Source organism: Apus apus, chromosome Z (genome assembly GCF_020740795.1).
Source record: "Apus apus isolate bApuApu2 chromosome Z, bApuApu2.pri.cur, whole genome shotgun sequence".
NCBI lineage: Eukaryota > Metazoa > Chordata > Aves > Apodiformes > Apodidae > Apus > Apus apus.
The window spans coordinates 73,274,725-73,300,298 of record NC_067312.1 but is presented as its reverse complement, the minus strand read 5'-3'; the positions used below and the strand labels follow the sequence as shown (position 1 = coordinate 73,300,298).

General features: G+C 40.7%; 1 protein-coding gene across 1 annotated transcript in view; it reads right to left on the bottom strand.

Moving 5' to 3' along the window:
• The window catches only part of RASA1 (RAS p21 protein activator 1), a 60,607-nt gene extending 41,588 nt beyond the window's left edge, over positions 1-19,019 (bottom strand). The window contains exons 1-3 of the mRNA XM_051642377.1: positions 18,550-19,019; positions 2,826-2,975; positions 525-660 (exon numbers count right to left, since the gene is read on the bottom strand). Of these exons, the coding sequence (XP_051498337.1) occupies positions 525-660; positions 2,826-2,975; positions 18,550-19,019 (756 nt within the window). The remainder of the gene's footprint in view (positions 1-524; positions 661-2,825; positions 2,976-18,549) is intronic.
• Between the last annotated feature and the right edge of the window lie 6,555 nt (positions 19,020-25,574).

Genomic DNA, 25,574 nt, shown 5'->3' with positions numbered 1-25,574 from the left:
TAATTCCCATAAAAGTATAGTTTTTAACTTCCTTCCACTTAAGAGTAAAAATTTCCAGAAGTTCAACACTCAGAAACTTCTTTATGTAGTGTTTTTTTGTTCATTGTTTTCTTGTTGTTGCTGGTTGTTTCTTAGTGTTTCTTGTTTTTTTTTGGCTGGGAGCATTATGCATTGTTTTAATTATCTATATCATTTAAGGATGTTCATGTAAAAGAAGGCCCTTTTTCAGAAACCTTCATTACTTCCAAGGTGTGTATTTTGAAATCACAGTTAGATAAACAAAACATCACTAAATTCTCATTTTACATTTTCATTAAATAACGATTATCTTTTTAATCATTGCTTTCCATCACTAAGAACACACTTTTATGTGCCTTATACTTCAACATACACTGAGTCTACGTAGAACTACTGGAAAATTTCCACAATGTTTTTTCCAATGAAAACTATAAACAGTGACTAAAGTTACTAACATTTAAGTAAAACACACTTGAAAATTTTACTTTAAATTTTTTACTACTTGCCTCTGGAGGTGCTACTGGAAATAAGAGCTTTTCCCCTTTCAGCAAACAGGACACATGACTGTAATAACCTATTAGGTCCGAGAGTGAAGCAAAGCGACGTCCACCAATGTAATAGTCTCCACACATGGCAATAATCCTGGTAATAAAAAGAAAGAAGCTTGACATATGAATGTTTTTTAATATGTATTTTTTTTAAGACGTTTCATTTTCAAAGCAGTGTCTACATTCAGCAGTGCAGTATTATAAGACCCCTACAAAAATTTAAGTAAACCTTAGCTAATGAGTATTACATAAAAAATTGCTGGCATACAGTGCATGATACAACAGTATTTTAAGACTTCAAAGGAAGTGCTGATTCACAAAAATGTCACTACATTTGTCAGAACTAAACGAAAATAAGCAGGAATAATAATCTATGCATAAATAAACAAAACAGCCTTACTACTAGTATTATGCAGGACACACATCTTTTATGACAGGTTTATGTATATATAACAAAATATTAGAATATTTTAAAAACAAATAACTGCACTGGATTATACAATGCAGAAAAACCTCTTGAAAAGTTAGTCACTTTCTTACAGTTAGTTTAGCATCTATTAAAAGGTAAGAAATTACTGCTGCATGAACACACATGTCTGCATGTAACTTTCAAGAGGTACCAGAAGAGCTTAAGAAACTTTCAGGTAAAATGTTGGGATTTCAGTTGCACAGAAATCTAAGAAAAGTTTAATGTGAAAAAGACTGTTAGAAAAAAATATACAAGGGACATATTTTAGTAACAGAAGTTCCACCCAATCTTTATAGGCTGCAACTGGCAAAGATCTACCTTTGGTAAAAACAGCACATCTGTTCTGAGGGACATGGGAGATCCATTACTTATTTGCTTGAAATTACTTTAAGGCTGCCATTCTTGACATAGACAAGGTTATTGAGAGTAACACTTGCCTACCTAATAAAAAACCAAAAATATATACTTGGCAGTCAAAAGAATGAAACCAAAAACATGTCCAGTCTCTGAAGAACAGTATTAACTAGCCAATTAGCTCCCTTTGGATATTTATCTGTGTGTTTTAGGGATCTCAGAATGAAGGATTCTTTAAGGTTTAAAAATACTGTAAGGCCTTTCCCGTAGGGATTCAGAAATCATTAGACTACATTTAACCTGAGATGCCAGAAACACTTTTATTGTGGGAATGAACCAATAACCAATTGCCTGATCCTGGCTTTAAAATGAGAATTAAAAATAATACAGGATTTACAAAAGCACTAGAAAGCAACTACTGGTAGAGTTCACTTTTCTGCTCCTGCTACACAATAACCAGTTCCCAACCATGTATCAGCATAGCTCAGAAGCTGAAATTAATAGCTCAGATATTAAGATGAAAACATGAGGTACTATTTGTGCACTATATTGTCTGCACTTCAGAGAATTATGCTTTCACGGCAGTGGTAGATCAGGACCTCTAAACCTTCATCACACAGCAGATGCAAACAAAAGCTCCTACATTGGCCAACCCTGCACATAGCAGCTCATATGCTGGTGTTCTGGATAATTCCTATTTCCAGAAGTTGAAGAACTTGCTTTGAATTTGCTTGTTGCTACTTAAGACAACCGATAGAAATTTCTTCTACTGTTGAAGAAACATTTGCTTTCCTTTCCTGTAAAGATTAACATTACACTGCAGCTCTTCTCAGAATACATCTCACTTACACAAAATAATAAACCAATTTACCAAGATACACAGTTTGCCAGTGGAAAAATCATCCTAGTTACAACTTTGGGTAAAGAGCTACTTACATTTAGAACAACTAATTCAAATACATTTCAAATACTGAAAGCTTCCAGCAATTCTTCATACTATTAAATACTTAATGACTCTGGTTCTCATGGGGTTTTTTGGAGGCTTTTCCCTCAAAGCTAAGGAAGCAACCAGATGTGCTAATACTTTAAAGCACGTCCCGTGAGCTACAATGGCTACTAGGGAACAGACTCAAAATAATTCCCTTGACTGAATACTGGAAACTACATGTTGCTTTACATCTATTCTCAACCACTTCACACAGGTTTCTCTAACTAGATATTGTTGGTTTCCTGACATTTTTCTTCTTTGGCTTATCAAGTCACTTTAAGCAGTACATTTATTTAAAACAACTAAACACAGATAAAATGCTGTATCATGGAGTAAGAAAGGGTAAAAAATATTCATTTATAATGCAGGTATTGTCTTCTCTTGTAACCTATTGTGTTTTAAAAAATAAACAGATTACAGTATTTAAAATAAAACATTTAGTTCTCACCTAAAGTGATTGACATTTGTTTTACTAAGGAATGAAAGCACAAATGAACCTGGTCTCCGATCACTCTCTCGAATAAGGTAACTTCCAGGTTTTCCTGCTTGTCGAAGACGTTCTTCTGCAATGGTTCTGTCAAGTTTTCCATGATACCACCTGAAAAAAAGAGTAACAAACCTAAAGTTTTTGTTTATTCTCACAAAATAGATCTATGAAACTAACAAAAGTTTTCAGTCAACACTTAAAAAATCCCAAAACTTTGTCTCAAAGTTACCACATCTGTACATGTTCAAGCTCTCAGTTAACTTACTTCCAATAAACAGTATTTTTAAGACAGAATGGTTTTTCAGAAAACCTGCTTCTCCCAGTAACCCATCCCAAGGGGTGGAGACTCTATTAATATCCATCAGCTTTTTCTTCCTCCCTAATTCACCTCTTTTAAATAAGCAGAACCAGAAGCTATTATTCCAACTTGGAACACTTGTATTGTAAGCCTACATGGACTTCAGTTCAGGCTAGATTTCCCAAAAGCATAAATTGAGAAGCGAATTATAACAACCTGTTTCTCCGCTGGCAAACAGAGATGCAAAGCCTGCATGAAACTGCAGTGACAGCAGTCACCCAAGCACTATCCAGCCCCAAAACAGACTTCCCTAATCACAATGCACACCCTAGCAATTAAAAGTTAGTGCAGATATGTAGCAAATCAGAGACTGCAAAGTATGACAATGGAACACTTCAGTCTAAATGAAGTTAGACAGTCACTGTTTCAGCATTTAATTTGTCTTACCTCAATTTACACAGCTTTTGTCACAATACTTGTTCTACTCCAAATGATCAAGTATTATGCTTAAATAAAACAACCCAAAAACCAGCAGCAATGGTAAGCAGCATTCAAATATAAAGCCAAACATTGTTCTAATCACCTTCACAAAAACACTGCCTGTTCCAGAGCTCCATACCAAAACAATTAATCAGTTCTGTGTCCATCAAATAATTATGCTTAATTCAATTTTAATTTCTACACTAAAGAAAACAACAGCTTCCATACAGCTATTGCTTTAGACAATTTAAATCCTCTACCTGTGCAGGACATTTGCCTTTTAGTTCACGCGTGTTTTGCAAGAGTCACAAAAATGCATTTTGTAAGAGATACGAAAATGACCTTTTGAACAAATAAATATACAAAAGAATATAAAAGTTTGTATTGATGACAGTTAAAAAAAAATAAAAACAAGTCTGACCATAAGCTTTTTTTGTATGAATGGAAGCAAACATTTTGAGGCTTCTATCAGAATGAAAATCAGATAAGACTAATCAATAAGCATCGTGTGTAACAGCAGCACCGGCACAGACAGTGTTTACTGTGGCAAAGCTGTGTGCTTACTAGTACAGCTCTGCTCTACTTCTCTTCTTCATCCTGATCACAACATGTTACACCAGAACACGTGATCCTCTGCCTGTACAACATACAGCACTTGAGGCTGCTGCAGGACAAGGGACATGAGCGAGATCCTGTCCCATCCCATTCCAGAGCAACACAACAACCTTACAGACAGAAACCTCTTGCTTGAAGACAGTCTGTGAAAAAGTGGAGCACATGACCCATACCAGAAGGGTCATTTAGGAAGTGAAATAAATTCAAGGCTGTCCATTCAGAAATACCTAAGATGAAATGTTCTGCTTGTCAACATGCACCAGCATGGCTGAAACACAAGTTATTCACAGCAAAGGTCACAACAAAAAGACCGACTCTCACAAAATAAGAAACTCCCCAGAGACCCAGGAAACTTTCCCCATCAAGAAATTTTTTGAAACCAACATTCCATGAGGACTATTTTAAATTAAAGATACGTTAACTGAGATTTTATTTGTTTGTATCTATCACATATTGGAGAAAAATAATCTTAGCTCTATTGAGAGACACACTGCAATACAATGCCAAACTTAAAGGCACCCTTTCAAAACAGGGAAGGTGTGTTAATAAATGCAAACTACTAAAAAGTAAACTTGGAAAACAAAAAGGCAGAACTACTTGCAAAAAAACATGTCTACTTAACTTGGAAGCATAATTAAATTCAGTGTCACTGAGCACATATTTAAATATTAACAGCTGATACAAAATACATTGTATTTTACCGCTTTCAGAATGCATAAACTGCTATATACCACAAGCTACGGAAATAAATATTAACACTGAATTTAACTACCAACAGAAATGAAGATACTAATGACAGTACAGCAATCAGTGTTGAGCAACAGTAGCAGAAAACAGCTCAAGTGATGTCCTCAGGAAGCTTCTGTAGACAGCACACATTTTTAAAAAACAGGACACACTGTGGTACAAGCTTTCAAGATACTACTAGAGTATGCAAAATGCTTATTGGGAAATAACTGCATTTTTCCAGAGATCAGAGTTTCAGCACTAGACCAAAGCAGAAGTTTGAAAAACTTCTTTTTCATCCACCTATCACCTGTTTTCACTATTTAATGAAGATGCCCTCTGCAACTTCACATCATTATCTTTGAACAGTTTGATAGTAAACAGTGAATAATATTTTACAGAATTGCAATACTCAAATCCGATTTAAGGGTATCAACTGCTTGATTAAGGAGTGGCATTGTTTTTAATACTTCTGTTAAGAGGTTGTGTGTTTTTTTTTTTGCTTTGAAATATTTCCATAGATATTTTTTCTGTGAATATTGGCTAATGTACAGAGAATAAACTCACACTAGTAAAAAGTGTTACTATCACGGTGAATCATCAGTTATAAAGGAGTATCCGTTCAGTACTCAGTGCTATCCAGAGAAGGTACAACAGAAATTACTAAAATATAGAACCTGCTCTACTCTTTGTAATTTCATTAGAGAATAAAGTGTGCAGAACACTGAAAGATAGTAGCAGGCTATCATAAGATTCTAAAATGAAATAAATGCTAGATCCTCTGGCTTTAACACTCAATCAGGTATCCCAGTGAAGCTTGAGTTGAGTGTTTCTGCAAAAATACATCACAAGAAACTACCTTTCCCTCTCTGGAGGCTTTGTACCAATTTGAGTTATACAGGTCAAGACCAACAATTTCAGCATTTTTCACAGTTTCAAATTTAGAGTGCTTACAGAAGTAAGACTTCAGTAGATTTTGATTTACCTCGAATACAGCTTCTAGACAGACATAAAAGGAAGCCCCACCTACAGTCTCAGGAAAGGAATTAAAGTTTGGATAGGAGGGTATCAAATAAAAAACCTGACTAGCTGTTCGTAAATGTCACCCCTGTGCCTAAGACTTAAGGCATGCACTTAAAACCATAACTCACTACCACCTGCATGTATATCCTCCTTCATTGCCAAACACAAGATCCTTATCCTTTCTAGTCAGTCACCTACCTAGGAACTCCTTTATTTCTAACATTAACTTTGCAAATTTTTAAATTATGGCAATTCAGTGTTTTCACAGTATTTTAAGACAACAGAATCAACTGAAATTCTGAATCACAGCTACTGCCCTGACAATACAATAGCTATTATGAGAAGCACTAGAAAACACAGGTAGCCTTGCAACAGAATGTTACAGAGTGATTAAACTATGAAGTGTCTTATCAACTATAGATCCCAGTTTAGGTGCTTGTTTCCGTGAGCAACCATTTAACTGCTGTAACAAACATGTAAGCTCGCTACCTAAATGGTGACTCTTTGCATCTAAGAGAATACCAATAATAAGCTGCACAAGGAAATACTCCCATCTGTCAGCTTAAATCAAAAGCAGCATGTTCAAAACTCCAACCTTATATGTATCATGGTTTTAATTACAGAAAACAGACAAAACACCAACACAACATCACAAACAGCTTATATATACATATACACAAAATCAACAGAGAGCTGCTCAGAAGAATGGTCCTGACACAACAGCCAGGACCATATCGTGTGGCTGGCAGACACAGAGAGGTCACAAACCTCATGAAATGAGTGCACTGCAGTTGGAGCCGTTACCTCTGGCCTGACAAAACCAGACACTGGGTACCAGACACAAAGTCACACCAGCCTCACTAGGCCCAGCCAGCACTTCCTACTGCAAGTAGAAATGCAGCTGGGCTGCAACCCTCAGCAAACTCGTGGTATAGTAACAAGACTTTTGCATCCCAACATGGACACACCACAAGGTCCATGCACAGAGCAAGCTGTTCACAAAGAGGTAGCAGATGCTGAACTCACCATCTAGGGGCAGCTGTGGAAGCATGTCACATTGTTCAACCAAATCCTTTTGTTTACGTATTTCCTTTTTACATGTGCAAAAAGCAAATATTACGAAGCTTTGTTTTTCCACTATTCTGCTGTTAACAGTATGCTGCCATTTTTACTCAAGAATCACAGTAGGTTAGGAAGGAGGCAACGCAGAAGAAAGCACTGAAGGGGGGTACAAGTGTTTTTCAGCAACTCTGTACAAAGGTAAGTATTGGTAATAGTTGCAGTCCTCACTATTTCCATCTAGAAAAGTCACAGTGCAGAGGACAAACAGTAACTGAAAGCCAGAAGCACTTCACTCAACACTCCTGTTAGTCAGAGCTTGCTGCTTCAACAAAACTCATAAATATGGAGAACTTCTAGGAGTCATGGTCAGAGCTGGCCTCCTTTCAACTCAGATGCTGCCTTAGTACTTTTAACACATTACAGATTCCTGTTCTCATCCTCTGAGACTACGTGAGCTCTGTTCTGGGAAAAATCTCAGTTTCAAATGGGAAATCTAAAGTACAGTTTCATGACGACAGAGAAGAAAAAACACACAACAAAACACTACACAACAAAATACCCTGTATTCTTACTTGTTTTTTATTCTAACACCAACCACCTCCTCTTGAGCTTTTCATCTGAATACTTGATGCTCCTATGCACTGTTCAAGTTTCATTTCTCTCAGCTTAAAATGCATTTTTAGTTTTACTATTTTAATCCAGACTCCACGTTTTAACACAGTTTCCACCATCTCTGTCAGATCTGTAAGGCTGCATTACTTCATTTATGCATATTATTTGTAGGGATTAAATTAAGGTAAATGCCACTTAAAACTTTACTAAATTAATGTCTTTCTTCTGTCTTGTTAGCTACCATTCAGTAGTTAGAAAATTTATACCAAGTCTTTGAGGATTTCCAAATCACAAAGAACCTCTTACCAGAAAAAGTTCAGCAAATATGTATCAGCTCCTACACTGGATACATCTTTAAGATAATGAAACAAGAGCCGAAGAGGAGTATGTGTTCCTTTTCCAGTATGCATGAAATTCGCCATTAGGGAATCTTCTAGGAGAGGGGGGGAGTGGACACATCCTTTTGCATCCCTATGCATTTTTCTAACAGGCAGTACAATGCACCATAAGAAAAACCCATGTAAGCCTAATGAAGAACAGTTCAGCTTTTCTCATTTGACTGTTCCAGAGCCCCTTAAAAACAGCACACGGAAAATTGAACTGTGCTGTACTTCAAGACTATGAACCAGCCAATGAACCTGGAAAGTCTTTACCACCGACACTCCTCAGTACACCAGCTGTACCAATCTGCACACACCTCCAGAAGAAGCTGTTAAAACACTTCCAGTAGAGTTTACATCAAACAAAACCATCAGTACATCTTAAGAAAAGGACTATGCAAAGATGAAAAGTCAAGGTAAACATACAGTCAAAAAGGAATATATTTAAATAGCTTCAATAAGACGTTCTAAAAGCTTCAATAACTGTAAAAAAAATGTTGTAAGTTTTAAAAGAGACATATGTGACAACAGCATAACACTCAACACAGTAAAAAATATTTCTTTTGATCCTACCCAATACGTATTTACTGAAAAGACAACTGGTTGCCTCTCTCATTTTTGCAAGAGTCACCAACGAACCGGTGCAATATTGCTAAACTGGCTGAAAAACAGCCCTTGTAGTCGTGTGCATTTTCTTCCTGAAGGATCAGCTTAGGAAGTGAATTCTGGAACTCACAATAGTTTTTAGCAAGAAACTTCCCATTTTTACTTGCTTCCTACCTGCACGCTCAGGTCAAAACCACATCTTTTTCTGTTTGAACTACAGGAACAATGTTAATACTGCTACACAAATCAGCAGATACTCTTTAGCAGTAATTAAGGAATTTCTACCATGTTGTTCATCTTGTCTGCCAATTAATTAAATGTACTGGAGGCTCCTTTGTCTTCCTCATTCTCCTTTTTCCTCACCCTCTCTAACCAAGCACAAGGGGTTTTTTTTGTGCTCCACTCTTACCTCCTCTTTAAAGCTGGAATGTCTCTCTACATAGATGCATCATGTCCACAGACAGAGAACTGCTTCAATAATGCGAAAACCCTGACAGTCACACACTAGAAATGCAAGATAGGTGCAATGACTGAATTAAAAGATGTCCAGTGCTTCCCACTTGCACTAGGAACAACAGTGGGGCAATATAACCTGGAGACTACAATCCATACACAACAAATGCAACTGTGTGACATAAAAGAACTGTGTGCACAACTAAGAAAACAAAACCCCCTGTTTCTAGACTTGAATATAGAATGAGATGATTGCTACAGAGGCTTGGTTACATTTTGCTTTTGAAAGAATAAAGCCATTTCAGTAGCACTCCTTTTATTACCAAGAAGTGGAAAGAATGAAAAGGAAATCTCTTCACAGAGGCTTAGAAAGCACAAAAATCTATGCAAGAAAAAATCCGGGGGAAAGGTGTGGTTTGAACAAGATAATGCAAGCAACTCCTTAATCTTCTGGATTAAGCAAGTATTCAAGCTTGAATCTTGTAAAGTCTCTAGTGTTACTCTACTAACAGAAGTCAAGAAATTAATTCATCAATGTATGGTTACTCTGAAATTTTATATATAGAAAAAGATTATGCAATGTTTCTATACAACAACTATACAAAACCCAATGAGTAAGCTGCAGCTAACAATAAAAAAACAGACCAGCATTTCAGAAAACTTCTTACACAAATCTACACAGAATTACCATAAGATTCCTGAGCTGATTACCAAATGTTGGCTAAACTTAGATGGTTTTTGGAAGCCACTCCAGAAAAGAAAGCTTTGTACCCTGCACGGGGGAAATTCATAGAAAAAAAACCTTCTCTAAATATCTGTAAGTGGTGATTAATAAGAAAATCATATACCCACCCCTGCTGTGCCAATGACAGTAATCCTCATCACAGAACTAATATTTTCACTATTGCCATGTAGTTACACACTCAGCTTCTTGCAGTATAATTATATGCAGCTTACATCTCAACACTAACATTAACTGGATAGACTGGCAAGATACAGACTGGGTTGGTGGTCTGCAAGATGGGTATGAAATTGGCTCATGGGCTCCATTCAGAGAGTAGTTATCAGTGGTCTGTACTCTGGCTGGCAGAATAAGACAAGTGGGTCTCCATGGACTGATAGTGGACCCCACACTGTTCAACACCTTCAGAAATTAGATGGATGATGGGACTGAAAACACCCAAGTTGATGATCCCAGATTGCACAGTGAGGAGGACACATTAGTAGGGAGAGCCACCTTACAGAGCCCTGGGCAGGCTGAAGAGTGGGGTAGCAAGAACAGTATGAAGTTTAACAAAGACTAGCAAAGGTCCTGCAGGTGGGTCAGAATAACCAAAGAGCACAGTCCAGGCTGGGGAGCAGCCGTGCTCAGAGGGACCCTGGGGGTCCTGGTGGGCAACAAGCTGAACGCGAGTCAGCAGCACACTGCTGCAGTGAGCAAGGCAAATTGGATCCTGGGATGTGTCTGCAGGGGCACTGCTAGCAGAGAGAGAGGCAGGATCACTCCGCTCCACCCAGCACTTGTCAGGCTGCACCTGGAGTACACTCCAGTTCTGGTCTCCACAATTCAAGGAAGATGCAGACAGATTAGACAGGATCCAAAGAAGGGCCCCAAGATGATGAAAGGGCTGGAGAACCTGCCCTATGAGGAAAGCCTGAGGAGTTGTATCACTTCTCTCTGGCAAAGGGAAACTCAGGGGGGCCTCATCACAGTATTCCAGTCCTAAAAAAGTTCTTATAGTGACAATAATTATTTCCTGGAACAAATTACCTGCTGATGTTGTAGAACCCCCATCACTGCAGGTTTTCAAGATTCGATTGGACAGGGTCCTAGATAATCTCATCCATGCTCCCTTTCCCACAAAAGGCTGGCCCAGACAATCTTTCAAGGTCCCTCCCAATCTAGGCTCTTTTATCGTCCTATGATTGTACATATTCCAACCCTGATGAAACTGTATATTTACAAATTCCAACTAGAACTTGAGGATTAACAACTACTACTACTTCAGTTTAACAAAAAAGGAAAACCTAAGGAAAAAAAAAAAAAAATTGATTTGTTAGGAAGTCGGCCTGAGAAGCAGCTGAAAATATTGAAATCTGAAGAAAAAAAAAATAGTTTTTTAGGGTTTGATCATCAAAAGAATCAGACAGCTGACTTACTAGGACACTGACTGGATACTCCGAGTGTCCTGGTGACCTTGATTCTCTGTTCTTGAAAGGTGACCAGAGCTTTCAAGTTAATTTAACAACATTAGTTTGTATACACTGATTTGTACACATTAAAAATTGTAATAAAAACATACTTTAGAAGGAAAACATAGACATTCTGAGCAAATTTATGAAATATTTAAGCAGCACTGTTAGCTACCTTAGACTTTTTTCTAAAAGGCAGACCCTTGTTTTTTGCAGCTGAAATTATGAGATCTGCCTAAAAGAAGGTAATGAAAGATTCTATTTACCCACTTAAGGATTTCTTGTACTTTCCTTTGATGTCTCCCTTACCAGCTACTGACATGATTCATGTTTACTTCAAGTACCAATTTTCAGCAAACAGACCATCTAACATGGATCTTGATCTATAAACAGTATATTTATACATATACAGAATTCCTTAAGTTGGATGTGACTGCTGTGCATCTAGTCCAATCCCTCCCCCTTCTTAACCCATTCAAGCAGGGTGAGCTACAGCAGGTTTCTCAATGCCATGTTCAGTCAGGTAACAAACGCCTCCAGTGATGGAAACTCCACAACCTCTTTGGCCAATCTCTGCAACTGTTTGACCATCCCCAGAACAGAAAGGTGTTTGTTTTTTTTTTAATTCAGATAGAATGTGAAGTTTTAAAAATTTGTTTCCGTTGCCATTGCTGTGTCTCTGGGCACCACTGAGGATAAGCTGGCTCCCTTATCTTCATTCCATCCAATCAGATCTGTATATGCATCGATAAGACCCATCCAAACTTCCTCTTTTCCAGGCTGAACAGTCACAGCTCTCTTAGTCTCTCCTCATTTGATTGATGACCCAGTCCCTTCACAATCTTGGTGGCCCTGCACTGGGTTCACTTCAGTAAATTCATGTCTCCCTCGTACTGGTGAGCCCAGCTCTGGACACAGCACCCCAATGTGACTCACCAGTGCTGAGCAGAGTGGAAAGGTCACCTCTCTCACCTGCTGGCAACACTCCTCTCAGTGGAGCCCAAGATACTGTTAGCCTTCTTTGCCATCAGAGTGTACTGAAAGGCTGCCTTCCAGCTGGTCAGCTCCAGCATGTGCTTGGGGTGTTCCTCCCCAGTGCCAGAGTTCTGCCATTTCCTTTGCTGAATGTCATTACATCCCTCACAGCCCAATTCTCCAGCCTGTCCAGGTCACTCCCTTTGTATAGCAGCACACCCACCTGGTGTTTCAGCCACTCCTCTCAGTTCTGCATTGTCTGTGAACTTGCAAAGGGTGCACTCTGTCCTAGCATCCAGGTAATTAATCAAAATATTAAACAGCACTGGCCCCTGGGTACAACTTGGGGAACACCATCAGTGACTTGCCTCCACCAGGACTTTCTGCTGCTGATCACCACCCTCTGGGCCCAGCTGTTTAGCTGGTTTTCAATCCACCTCAAGTCCATTTATCTAACCTGTACACTGTGACAGCTTCTCTGCAAGGAGGCTCTGAGAGAGTGTCAAAAGTGTTACTAAACTTGAGGTAAAATCTTTCCCTTTCTCTCTGAGCCAACAACTCCACTGTAGAAGGCTGTTATGTTAAGCATCAAAAAAAAAAAAAAAAAAAATCCCACTCATAAATTCATGCTGACTTCTCCTCAACCCCTTTAGCACAAAACAAAGACCGAGTCATGTAATAACAGAAACTTTTGTCTGCTCCAGAGTGACAGAGCAGATATTACACATAAAAATTACTAAGGACTGCCTGTAGTCTTTATATAGTATATAAAAGTCTATAAAACAGAGCAAGTACATAAATTTGTAAAGAACTGGTAACATTCAACTGGCACTGATCATGCTCTGCAGGGACACAGAAGAACTCAGTCTTTCACTGTAATACTTCTATGCAGCACAAAGACAATGTTCAAACAAGATGCCTTCTCCTCCCTCCTACGTGCCTACGAGTGAGACAAATACCAAGATTTTTTTTGTTCTGTTTTGTTGAAGGAGAAAAAAAGACACATGAGAAACTGGAAAACCACTATGGGAGTCCTAAGAATTTATGGCTGAATCAACAGATGGGGTCCTACAATGAAGAGACCCATGCCCCAACTGGTAAAACTTGTTTTTCCCCCCAGACGCCAGCCACAAAATATTAAGACAAGAAAAGGTAACGAAATACAGCACAAAATACTTCAAAATAGGGCTGGCCAGTAGATCAAGTGCCTAAGTTCCACACTGAAGTACTGGGAGTCAATATACTACACAACATAAAAAGTAGAAAAAGCAAAGGTCTAGAGACTGTTTACTGTTTAAACAAAATTATATCATCTGATGTTAACCAGAAATACTGACTAAACTACTGAAAAGTCCTTCTTAAACTTTTTCCAGCATCAAATGCTATTCTACTTCTAGTATTCTCCATCTGAAGTTTCCCTTTATATATATATCTAGCATACTCAGTTCACTTGCTGCTTTACTTCCTATATATGGTTAGGTACGATTTTGCTCTGCTGTTCTTAACCATTCGAGTCAGCACTTCTAACACTACACATTCAGCCAGAACTAAATCCAGATTTACATTCAAGTCTATTTTGTAAGTGGCCCAATCAGTACACCATGCATTAACTTCAGAAGAGCAAGGTGCTTCCCTTCAGCAGAGAAAAGGAATTAATAAAGAAATCTAAAAAATGAAAGTTTACCTGGTAACCACATTAACTGCTAAACAGAAACTTCATAAGGTAAAATCAAGTTACATCACATTTAAATTTTTATCATTTATACATATCTTAACTGGATATTCCAATATTACTTCCCCTCAGTTTTCAGATTCATTCATTGCTATGGAAAAGGGCCTTTGACAACTATTCTGAAAAAAAAGTCCTTTTCATGAGTTACTGAAATAAACAAATGCTGCAGAAATCTGGATTTGCCACCTCCAACACTCAAGTGAAGAAACATACAACATATTCAGGCAGCAGAATGTTCTACTTTCACACAATCTCTGCTTATTTAATATTTCTCTACCCATCTCTCTATCTCCTATAAGAATAAATCACCTTTGATTAAGATTTGTTTTAACTAGAAGGTATTCTGACAGCCTGTTTCATTTTGTACAATTGATAGCTTTCATTTTCAACAGATTTCCATTTCAAACTGATAGGCACTGCTCAAAAAACACCATATGAAAATATCACTTTTGCCAGAATAAACTGGAATTGCTTCTGCCACTTTAATGCAACACTATAATCTAAAATATTCTTTTTCAGCTAAGACTTCCAATGAAATACATATATAACAGCACTATTCCATATACTGCTGCTTTAGAACCCAATAAAATAGCATTCATTCATTAAATCTGAAAGCTTTTCCTTACACTGTTTCAGCCTCAGTGAGGTTTCAAAATGGGGTAGAAAGTGCAAATAAATAAATAAATTACCAAAACAAAAAGTTGCCTGCTTTATTCCCTAGTATCCTGTGCCTCCCACCTAGAAATAAGCTACAATATAAACATGCTCCTGCTGTGCTCCAGAAAAATGCAAAACCACACACACACTGAGCAGACAAGCCTAAGTCAATTTCACTTAGGATTAGAGAAGATAAAAATCAACCCTTCTTGAGGATTTTGAGTTTGTGAACAAAAGTAACCTGTTGCATGCTGACAATCTCCACCCACTGCCAGAAAATTAAGAAAATACACTAAAAAATGCATGTTGCCTTTTTCCTTAGGTATGTGGAATAGAGAAGAGGAAATTAAATGTATTAGGTGCTTGCTAGGGAAGACGAACATATCCTGACTACTCTGAACAAGCTATATTTACAGCATCCTGATGGGAAGTGCAGAGCTTGCATCTGCTTCACTTCCCAGCCCTCCAGGTTAGCTACTGTGAAAGCCAGATTGACAACTATAGGGTATTTAAGAACTTATTCATATTAAAAAAAAAGTTTGGTCTGTACCACCTGTACAGCCCAATACTTGTAAACTGGGAATTCATTCAGATTTTGTTTATTTTGTGTCTGGTTTGGGTTTTGTTGTTTTGGTTTTTTTCTCATTTGCAAAACAAGTTAAAAAGGAGATTAAAAAGTGATAAAGTTTATCTAAGTTTAAACAGAAAGCTCCATTACATAACTACAAACCTAATTTAAGATTGAAGTATTAATCTGGAAACACAAGCATCAACTTTTACCAGATATTTTTGTTGAGAGTCAGTAACCAACCATCGAGTAAATCCTGAAATATGAAGCATGCTCATGGAAAGGCAAAGGCACCTAGTGAGTTGTCGCCGTTAGGAAAAACACTAATGCTTTTTTTCATTCTTATACAAGAGAACAGAGATTTTCTATCACATAAAGCAAAGCCAGGAGTGATCTCAATTTTCTGATGTACACGTAATATATAGTAAGAAATTAAGACCAAGAAACAAAGCCATCTGACGGATCTGTAGAACTATCCATCAAGCCAACCCTGTATATAATCCTCCTATAAAAAACTGAATGAATTAAGAGGAAGTGGGAAAGGGTGGAGCTGGCAGTCATATTTAAACAAATGGAACAGCAGTTTTGTAATCACATTCAACAGGAGAAATTTAACCCAAGTTTAAATTACAGGATCATGACTATTCTTAAAGATTAATATTGGACCTTTTGTTACAGAAGATGATAGATAATATTGATATTTGTTTTTTGTAATAAATCAAGGGTTCAACTCCACAGAAGCAGATGGTATGACTACAAAGAAAGGGCACTTCCAAAACAGAACAGAAGGACTGAAAGGATAGAATTTACTATCGACATATGGCCAACTTAAATGACTTAACTGAGAACGGTAAAAACTGATGCTGTATAAAATAGATAAGAGATGAATGAAAGGGGGAAAGGTTTCTATTACTTTAATCAGCCAACTTTTTTTTGTAATGGAAAATCACACACCTGGGATAAAATTACAAACAAAAAAGTATATGAAAGCCTGAATTTCTGAATCATTTTTTAAAATGTATTTTACTTCTTAGATGTTTCTGTAATAAAGAATCTTCAGTAGCAAATAACACTCAACTACAGAGCAATGCCCTGGTCCTGCAAAAACTTCAGTGTCTCCTTTGTTTGAATAAGGTGAGCAGCCCTGTCAATCAAAACAAAATCAGGGCCTCTGAAGTCTTCCCCTAGCACGTGCTCCTTGTCAGAAATCTAACATTCTCTTTCATGAATGTTAACTATCATGCTTGCACATGACTTACGAGACAATATTCTGACTGCAAAAGGCACTCAGAATTGTGGATGTGCTAAGAACTACTTAGAATCAAACAGGTGGTTATTCATAAAGAAATACCCCACTTTCTAAGAATATTTCAAAAAGCCTGTTTTCTAGGCTTTTTCATCAGTTCTCTGAGGAACTTACCCTGGTCTAACAGAAGAAGCAATCTGATCTTTCAGAGAGAAAAAAATCAGAAGACCTCAGTTCTGTATCTCACCAGCTTGGCACACAATACCAAAGAAGTAACTTCGCTTTTATGTGCTATTTCTCCCTTTAACCTCTGTCAAACCTGCCTAGTCCTATTTCCAGCTCTTTCTAGCTCTTACAGGCTTTCCTCTTCAGGGAAGTTTACAAGCTTGAGAGTGTTGAAACACTGTCTTAGACAAAACAAGGCCGTAATGTTTACCAACTCCAAGAAAAAGACAAGATATTAAAGAATAAAGGATGACTAGGTAGGAAGCCTTTCAACGTTACAGAGCTCAATTTAAAGTAAATCCTATGTTATGTTTTCACAGAATCATAGAATAATTCGGCTTGGAAGGGACCTTTAGAGGTGCTTTTGTCCAGCCAACCTGTAGTGAGCAGGGCACATGTTTGAGCTAGATCAGCTTCTCCTAGTAACCACAATGACTCCTGAAATCTTGAAAGCACCTATAAAAGTGCAGAAGTTAAAGATTCTGACAGTGGAGCTAGGAAAGAATTTATACAGTAAAAAAGAACCAAAATTCAGATGGTTCTGCCACCCTGTACCTTGAAACCACAAGTTATTGACTATACTCACTGGAACTTCAGGAACTTATTTCTAGACACCAATGAAAGTAACTCAAGCCTTTGAAGCAATTTCCTTTTGGGGAGAGCAAGGTATGCACTCAGGAGCTATTTTCTGCTCTGATACAAGCCTTGCAAGTGCTTTATGTAAAACTGCAGACTTTCTGCAGTAAAATCCAAAGGTTGTGTTTAGACTACTTACTGGCCACACGAACTCCATATAACATTATCTGATCTTATATTTCACACAATATAAACACAGAACTGGCCTGTCTCTAGTGCAAGATTCTGTTACCAGCACTGCAGAAATCTCGATTAACCTAAGGGATGGAGAAGTATAATAAAAACTAACTGCAAGTTTACAGTTTATTTTTTTCAATTGCCTCCTCTCCAAACTTAACCTCACTAAAAATACACTTTAATTGAGCAGCAAAGCAGTTCAGACAGTTTATAAAAGTAGCCTGCTAACACTAAGATAAAGAATCAATTTTAATTCCATTTTAAATCCACGTTTCAAGTCCGCCTGAACTTAAAAAAAAAAAAGAACGAAACACGTGCACCTTACGTTAGCTACATTTGTGTATCGAATGGGAAAGCGAAGGATTACTCGGGTTCTTTTTTAATAGAAAGCAATGCGATATAAAACGAGAGCACAGTAAAAGAACAATTTTATGCCATGGAGAGCAGCTTTGTTAGCTTTTGTTTGAAAATAAAAAATAAAAACGAAAAGTTGATGGCTCTTCTGAGAAAGGCTACGGAAGGCTGGGAAAGTCTCCCCAACAGGTAGTTAAAACCACAACCGGAATAGCTCACTCTTCCTGGCTGCCTGCAGTATCGCTATCAAAACGGGCGAGGGAAAAACCAAACAAACAAACAACCACACACACACAACAAAAAAACCAAACCTAAACTCGGCTCGACCAGATCGCCCCTTTTTTTTCCCCCCCAGTTATTAGCAGAGGACCAGCGGAGAGGGGAGGGGAGGGAGCCTCTCGGCCCTGCTCAGGCTCCCGCAGCCCCGGCCCAGGCTGCGGAGGCGGGAGCGCTGCCCGCTGGGCCGGGGCTGCCCGCGGCGGCACCGCCGTCCCCGGGCACTCTCCCGGTGGAGCAGCCTTCCTGCTGGAGCGGAACCGGGGAGGGAAGAGCGGGGTGGGGAGGCGGCGGGGGGGTGTTAATGCTAGGGGTTGCCAAACTTCTGCGGGACTTCCAGGGGAGTTTCACACGCGTTTTCTCCCGGGCGTGGCGGGGCCCGGCTACTCACTGGTTGGTGGGGGGCGCGTTGAGCGGGATGGCCACCTCCTCCTCTTCGTACTCCGGCCCGTCCAGCGAGTCTCCTTCATCCACGGTCCCCAGACCCCCGACCGCGGGGGGCGGCGGCGGAGGCAGCGGAGGGAAGGCGAGGGCGGCGGTGGTGCCGGGATCGGTGGCCCGAGCCGCCTCCAGACCCTGCCCCGGGCCGGCCGCGGTAGCGGCGGTGCCGGCCGCCGGAGGCTCAGGCCCTGCGCCCAGCTCCAGGAGCCCCAGCACCGAGCACAAAGCCGGGCCACCCGAAGGGCCGGCGCCCGGGCTGCCGCTGCCGGAGCCGCTCGGGAACGGGCCCTGCAGCCCCGCTCCCTTGCCCCGGCACACGGTGGGGTAGTGCCCCGGCTCCGCGCCGGTGGCGGCAGCTCCCGCCGTCCCGGCTGAGATAACCGAGCCGCCCTCCTCACCCCCAGCCTCGGCCGCCATCATGTTGAGCCTCGCCCCCCCCCACCCACCACCACCACCACCACCACCACCACCCCCCCACCTCCCGCCCCCCTCCGCCGGCCGCCGCACGCCGGGGAGGTGGCGACAAAGGGGCCCCCGGCGTAACCCGCCCCGCCCCGGCGGGGAGCGGAGCCGGGACGAGGGCAAAACTTCCCCAGCAGGAGACGGGCTGGGGGAACAATACCCGGGCTGGGCGGGGGCTGGGCGCGCAGGGCAAGCTCCGCAGGGCCCCGCCGCGCCGCCTCAGCCCCCGGCGGCCGCCAGGGGAGCGGCTCCGGCGCCCCGCGCTCTCAGCCCGCCCCCCCCCACCCCCCTCCCGCCCCTACCGGCCCCGGCGCTGCGCGGGAGCGAAGACGGGCCGCGCCGCACCGCGCCTGCGCGCCGCACCCCCGCCCGGCCCCGCGCGCAGGCGTGCGGCTCCGCGGGGGCTGGTCAGGGAGGCTGAGGCGGCGGGGTAAGAGCGGCGGGGCGTTCTCTCGCCCTGCCGAGAAGGGGAAGAAACCGTGGGGGGGGGAGGAGGGGGGGGGTGTTGGGGAAATAAAGGCATAAAAGGGACCAAATGTGGGCGGCAGGTGTTGTGCGGGCTGCCTGGTGGGGGCTGCGCGGAGGCGGTGTCGTCAGCCCCGGCTGTGAGGGGGTGGGTGGGTTGGTGGGTGGGTTTTGGCCGCAGGTGGGGCCTTCCCGGAGGGAGCCGAGCCTCGGCGTCCTTCTGTCCGGGCTGGGTAGCTGTCAGGAGCGGCCTCCTGGGGCTCATCCCGCCCCCCGACCGGCCCGGCCCGGCCTCTCGGCGCGGAGACCCGCAGGGTGTTGTGGAAAGATGCCCCGTCGGTTCCCCCTCTTCGTGCCTGGCTGTCTTCACCCGCGCTGGCCGAGGTGGTCTCCGGGGCTTGGCTTTCTCCGAGAAAGCGACTTAAAAAGGACCCCGTTCCTTTGCGTATTTATCGCAAAGACCTGGTGTTCTTAGCAGTAAGAACTTAAAAAAATCCATCCTAGAGTCTGCAAGACGCTGTTTGTCTTGTAGAAGCTGCAGCTCGGTTGCTGTTAATGAGGTATTTACCCTGCATTTTCCTGAAGTCATACTTTAAAAAAAAAATCCTACTCAAGCCTGCAAACTCTCACACCCACAAGCTTGTCTTCGTCGTTGATAATTCTGCTCACTGAAGTGGGTTTGCTTAGAACAGGAGGTTCACCTCAGATACAAGTAGCTCTGTGATCCAGAAGACCTCATGTGACAAACATCAGCAAGCAGTATAACGCAGATATCCTTTGATATTTCTTTTTTTTTTTTCACCTGTTGTTAAAAGAGCTGACAAAAAGCAGCACGTTGACACTTGTACCTCTCTCGAGTTCTCAGAAGGCATCTAAACATTCAGGTTTTCAAAGCTTTGCATTAACCAAAAGTATTAAGTGAATTTTTACCCGAGGCCACTAAAACAATTACTCCCACTTTCACAGCTCTCCAGCCAACTTCTTTTTTATCTGCTGAAATGAAGTTTCGTATCTTGCCTTCTAAATGTTGCCTTATCGTTACACCACAAGGACCCGTGGAATTGTGCTGGGTTTGTGCACAGTGTCAGTGAAGGGAGAAGCTGGCTCTGGCTCTTTTCTTTTGAGCATTATAACACATCCATACCCTGCCATTTTTCTGGTTAAGAAGTTGCAATTTCAACAGGAATCTCTTACAACTTTGATTTTCCATTGCCATGTTTCAGTAATTACAAATGTAATGTCAGATAATAATGCTGCAGCCTGCTGTCTTTGTGGGTTTCTATTTACTGCTGTTTGCTTTCCCTGACACATTTCTAAGTAAAATTATTTTAACACAGCCTTGTCACTGTTGTGGAAGTGATACGACTACATATAGAAATGCAATGTAAATATTTATAAGATTGCCTTTATGAGGCAGGCTTTTTCTATGAGGCAGCAGCATGTGTATGGGTGTGTGGGGACTGGAAGGACAGCTGCGCTGGGAATTTCCTGCAGGAGAGGGTAATGTGGCTGCACCACTCCTTCTGGAGATTTATTCTGGGGAGAGCAGCTTTAAATTTGGCAAGGTTTCCACAGAAAAGAGAACTTACTAGTTAGTAACATCAGCTGAGTTTTTGCATCGCTGCCCCCCTGCAGCACCATTTCTGTTCACTTTGCAGGCAAAGTGTGCTGTCCCAGGTCGCTTGGTGCTGCAGGTAAAGCATATTGCCCTGCATTTCCTCTTTATTAAGGACCCTTTCCAGCTGGAGGGTCTGTGTGCAGCCATCCTGCCATGGAGACCAGAAGAGCTCCTGTGTGGAGTCGCCTGCCTGTCTGTGCCAGCTGGCTTGGGAGCCCGTGCACATTCATGGAGACACGTGGCTCGCTGGTGTGGAGTAGATGGAGCCATAATTGCTGTTCTTTTATTAGCAGTCAGGGGCGTCCTCCACAGACACGGCTCATACCACAAAGACTTTTGAGATCCAAAGCTATGTCTTCCAGTGTGGTGGCAGGTGAATTACACTGGCACTGAGGCCTTTGAGCTACATTACTAAATCAGAGACCCTGGTTTATATGGGATACTTGTGCCATACCCCTTCTACACAGCTGGGACTGATACAATAGTATGTACCGTAAGAAAGGTGACAGGAGTGAGATGTTCCAGGCAGCTGAATACCTGGTTAAGAACTTGAGAGTTTTCTGGCTGGGTTTGTTCTTGATTTGCATGGCCTTGGCCATGTCATTTGAGCCAGGTTACACTTTCTCCATCAGCAAGTAAGAAGCTGTTTCATAGATGTCTCACAGGATTAATTTGACTTTTTCAACATTTAAAAGCTGTTAAACATTATTGCTTATTAGGATGAAAAGGCACATGAAATGAAGGACCTGGTATTGCAGTTATTTATAGGGAAGGTGTTGCTTGGATCATGGATACAAAACCCACGTAACCATTACTTCCACTCCTTATTTCAGCACAAAACGTCCTTCTCTCCTCTACCTGAATGCAGTTTATTTCCATTTTCCCAAAGTTGTTAGCCTATCCCAGAAATAAAGAGCAACAGAGGAATTCCTTCTGTTAAAGGATGGAGTCATAAGAAGACAGCTTTCCTGTAAGCCAGAGCCTGGAATGCTCCAACTATTCCAGTTCTTCCCCATGTGCTCCCACAGCTATTTAATAAACAGTTACAATGGCAGTGCTCATTCTTCCTACCTCTGGGAGGCCACATGTGTTGCTGGGGAGATGGAGAGGTGGGCAGAGCCTGGACAATAGCTTGAATGCTGGTATTTTTATTTCCTGTCACTGAAATTCTTTACATCCATCATGTTTGTACTTTCTTGTATTTTTATTGGATAAAGCTGACTGTCTTCCCGGACTTATTATTGTAAGGCAATCATTGAACAGCCATGATCACTGTCTGTATATTTAATTTTGGATTTGTGCTGTCAATTCTCCTATATTCATGGTACAAACTAGAAGCTTTTGTTTGCATTGAATATTTCGTTTGTGTTGGATCTCTGTATAGATCATTAAATATAAGCTATTTTAAAAATTGTTCTTTTTAAAAGATGACCAGTTTTCAAATACTATTTTTGTTTAATGGCTCCCTGATTATTATTGATTTTCAAGGACATTTTTGTCACATGAGAAGTGTCCTCTCTCAAACTCCAAAGTGTTCCATAATCTTTTGTCTCTAGTCATTTAGTTCTCATATAGTTTGATAGCCCTTTAAATAAATGTTTAAGACGGAGATGAACTAAGCCCTAATAAAAGGCTATAATCCACATACTAATCAAAGTGGCACCTGAAGTATGTATATGACTTTAAAATGTATAAAGAAATTACTGCTGAACCATTACCTTTATTTTTGTCTCTTAAGCAGATGCAAACCTATGAATTACCTTCAGGTAACCATTTTTATTAACTGTGGTACAGTTATTTTGGTTTCTTTTGTCTGCCTTCCAAAATGGCTAAAAAAACTTTGGTATAGTTGCCTATAGTTCACTTTCTCTTTTCAGTTTTTGAGCTGCACTATCACACAGAGGCACAGTCTTTTGCTTGTCTCTTTAGCCTGCATCTGGAAAGTAAGTCTTCCCCCCTGCCTCTAATTTTGCATATTTCATGGTTTTACTGGTGTAGATAGACATGTGGTATTTCAGTCCCTTCTCAGTGCACGCAGCAACTCTTCTTCATTTCAGAAACAAATTGATGTTACAGTTTGATACTCAACCTCAGCACAGTGTGTCTTTGAGTCTGAAGCCTTGTGTTAGAACATCAAGGCTCAAAATCTAGTTCCTTGCTGACCTGTGTATGGCCATGGCTCAACCCAGTTGTGAACATCGATGGAAATACTTTTCCTGCCTTTACTATTTGCAAATCCTGACAGATATGCTCAGAACCTGCTGTGTTGCATGTTTCTTTAGAATTAGAAAGCGTGCCATTTCTGTGCCATACCATTAAAATGTTGTGCAGAGCTCACTAATTTAATCAGAGTAATTATTTTACTGCTAGCCTTTTTTAATTACTTTTTTTTTTTTTAGTGTAGCACACTGATGTCAGTATGCATTTTATTCTAGTTATTACCACAGTAGCAATAACTTTTCTAAATACTATGTATTTTGTACTATGTTTCTCAGTACATTTCTAGTTTTAAACCATTTACTGTCTTCCTGAAATTTAACATGGTGTTTTGTGACATGCTGATGAAAACATACTGTGTTTATCTGAATGAGTATTTGTCCTAGGTCAACTTGTATATCAGCAAGTGTATTATTCAGAAACAACCATTCTAAGCAAGATGACGGCGTTCAGTGGCAGTCTGGAGGTGTGACACAGCCTGGCTGCACCTGGGCCTGTACTTGCAGAGTCAGAAGCTTTGTTTGCTGCTGCCTTTTTTCCTACTAAGTCAGTGCCCATTTTTTTTCTTTCAGACCTTTGAAAAGGAGGGTCTTTCTACAGTGACAAAGCAGAAAATGTTGGTGGTTTGTTTTTCACAAATCCAACGAAGTGCTAAAAAAATGTGCATATAAAGGCCAAAACCTTATACACACATAGAACAAGAGAGTACAAAAACATACTGTGTAGAGCAAAACCAATGGGGTAGTGCATCAGAACACTCAAATTGTCCTACTTTATTTTCCTCAGGACAAATATTTTTCTGTCATTTCTGTAAGTGTCTGAAAGATGCATATTCACTGATACGCAATGCTGCAGCTTTTTATGATGATGCAGGATTTTGCTCTTTAGAAAAGCCGCTGTGGTTTGGCTTTCAGATCCATTTTACCTGCTAAGTTTAGGCTGATGTCCTAGTGCTTCACATAAGCCTCCTGCAGCAGATGCTTTAAAAGTAGGCACAGATATTAAAATATTACTGGTTCTTGTATTTAGATTTTCTGGTTGTAACTTCCACTTCTGAATAGCCAGCAGCTTGTACACGTCAAAATATATTGTCAAAGCCATATGTTTCAGGGGTCAGACTTGTTACTTTGGGCACAACACATTCAACTCCAGGTACACCCGTGCTGTCCTCTTCTCCCAGTATTGTCCTCTGTGGTATGGTCTTGCACAGCTCTGGTTCGATACTGACTTGGATTTGTCAGTGTTGTGTTTTAATTTACAGACAAACCTAAAAATTCAAGAGCTCTTGTAGTAAAACTGATCAGGAAGAGGAACCCAAACTGCAGGTTATATGTAGCTAGCATTCCCAAGGAAGGCTATTTTTATGTAATTGCCATCCGTAATGACTGTTATAGATGAAGAAAATGATAAAGAGGTAAGTTTCAATCACAGAGGTGGTGGCATCTCATCTTAGCACACAGGAGATAAGTGGGAGTGTGCTTTACATATAATAATGCATGGCAGCTGTAGCTGCCACGATGCATGTTCCACTTGAAATAGAGCAGCAACTGCAAGGGCACAAGTGGTCACAGGGCCCAGAAAATAGACCAGACATGCAAAGGTTGCATTTTTTCAAAAGGAAATGTATGTGGGTTTTCATACGTCTTTGTCCTTATCAGTAGCCTCTCTGACTGGTTAACTGTCCTTTTTAATATGTAATAGTTAATTAAGTAGCACCTGCATTTTCCCTCTTTATGAGAACTGAAGCTTATTGTCCCTGAAAGGCCATGGCAAAATACCCCTTTAGCTTCTGTGGCAAAGAAACAACTGCCGCATGAATGCATGGTGAGTCTTAGGTAAAGACTGTGGTCTTTAGTTTCAGTTCCATTTTATTGCCTATATTTAACTGTGAGAAAAACCTGTCTATTTTTACTTGGCTATATTTAAAACTGATGCCTTCACATAAAGCAAGTATGGATTCTCTCCTGAGCCTGCAAGTATTGAGTGACTCCATCTATAGATATGCTTCAGATATGTTGTTTTTTAAACAAGGCTAAAACTATCCTCAATTTTGGAAGATTGCTTTTTAGTTAATATTTTTTTTTCCATAAGAAGAGACCCCCGAAAAAGTGAAAAAAGGACAAACAACATGGGTTTTTTTCCCTTTTGGATTTGCAATTTTTTCCCATATAATTATTTTGCCTGCTTAGTTAATTACAGCTAACTTCCCTGAG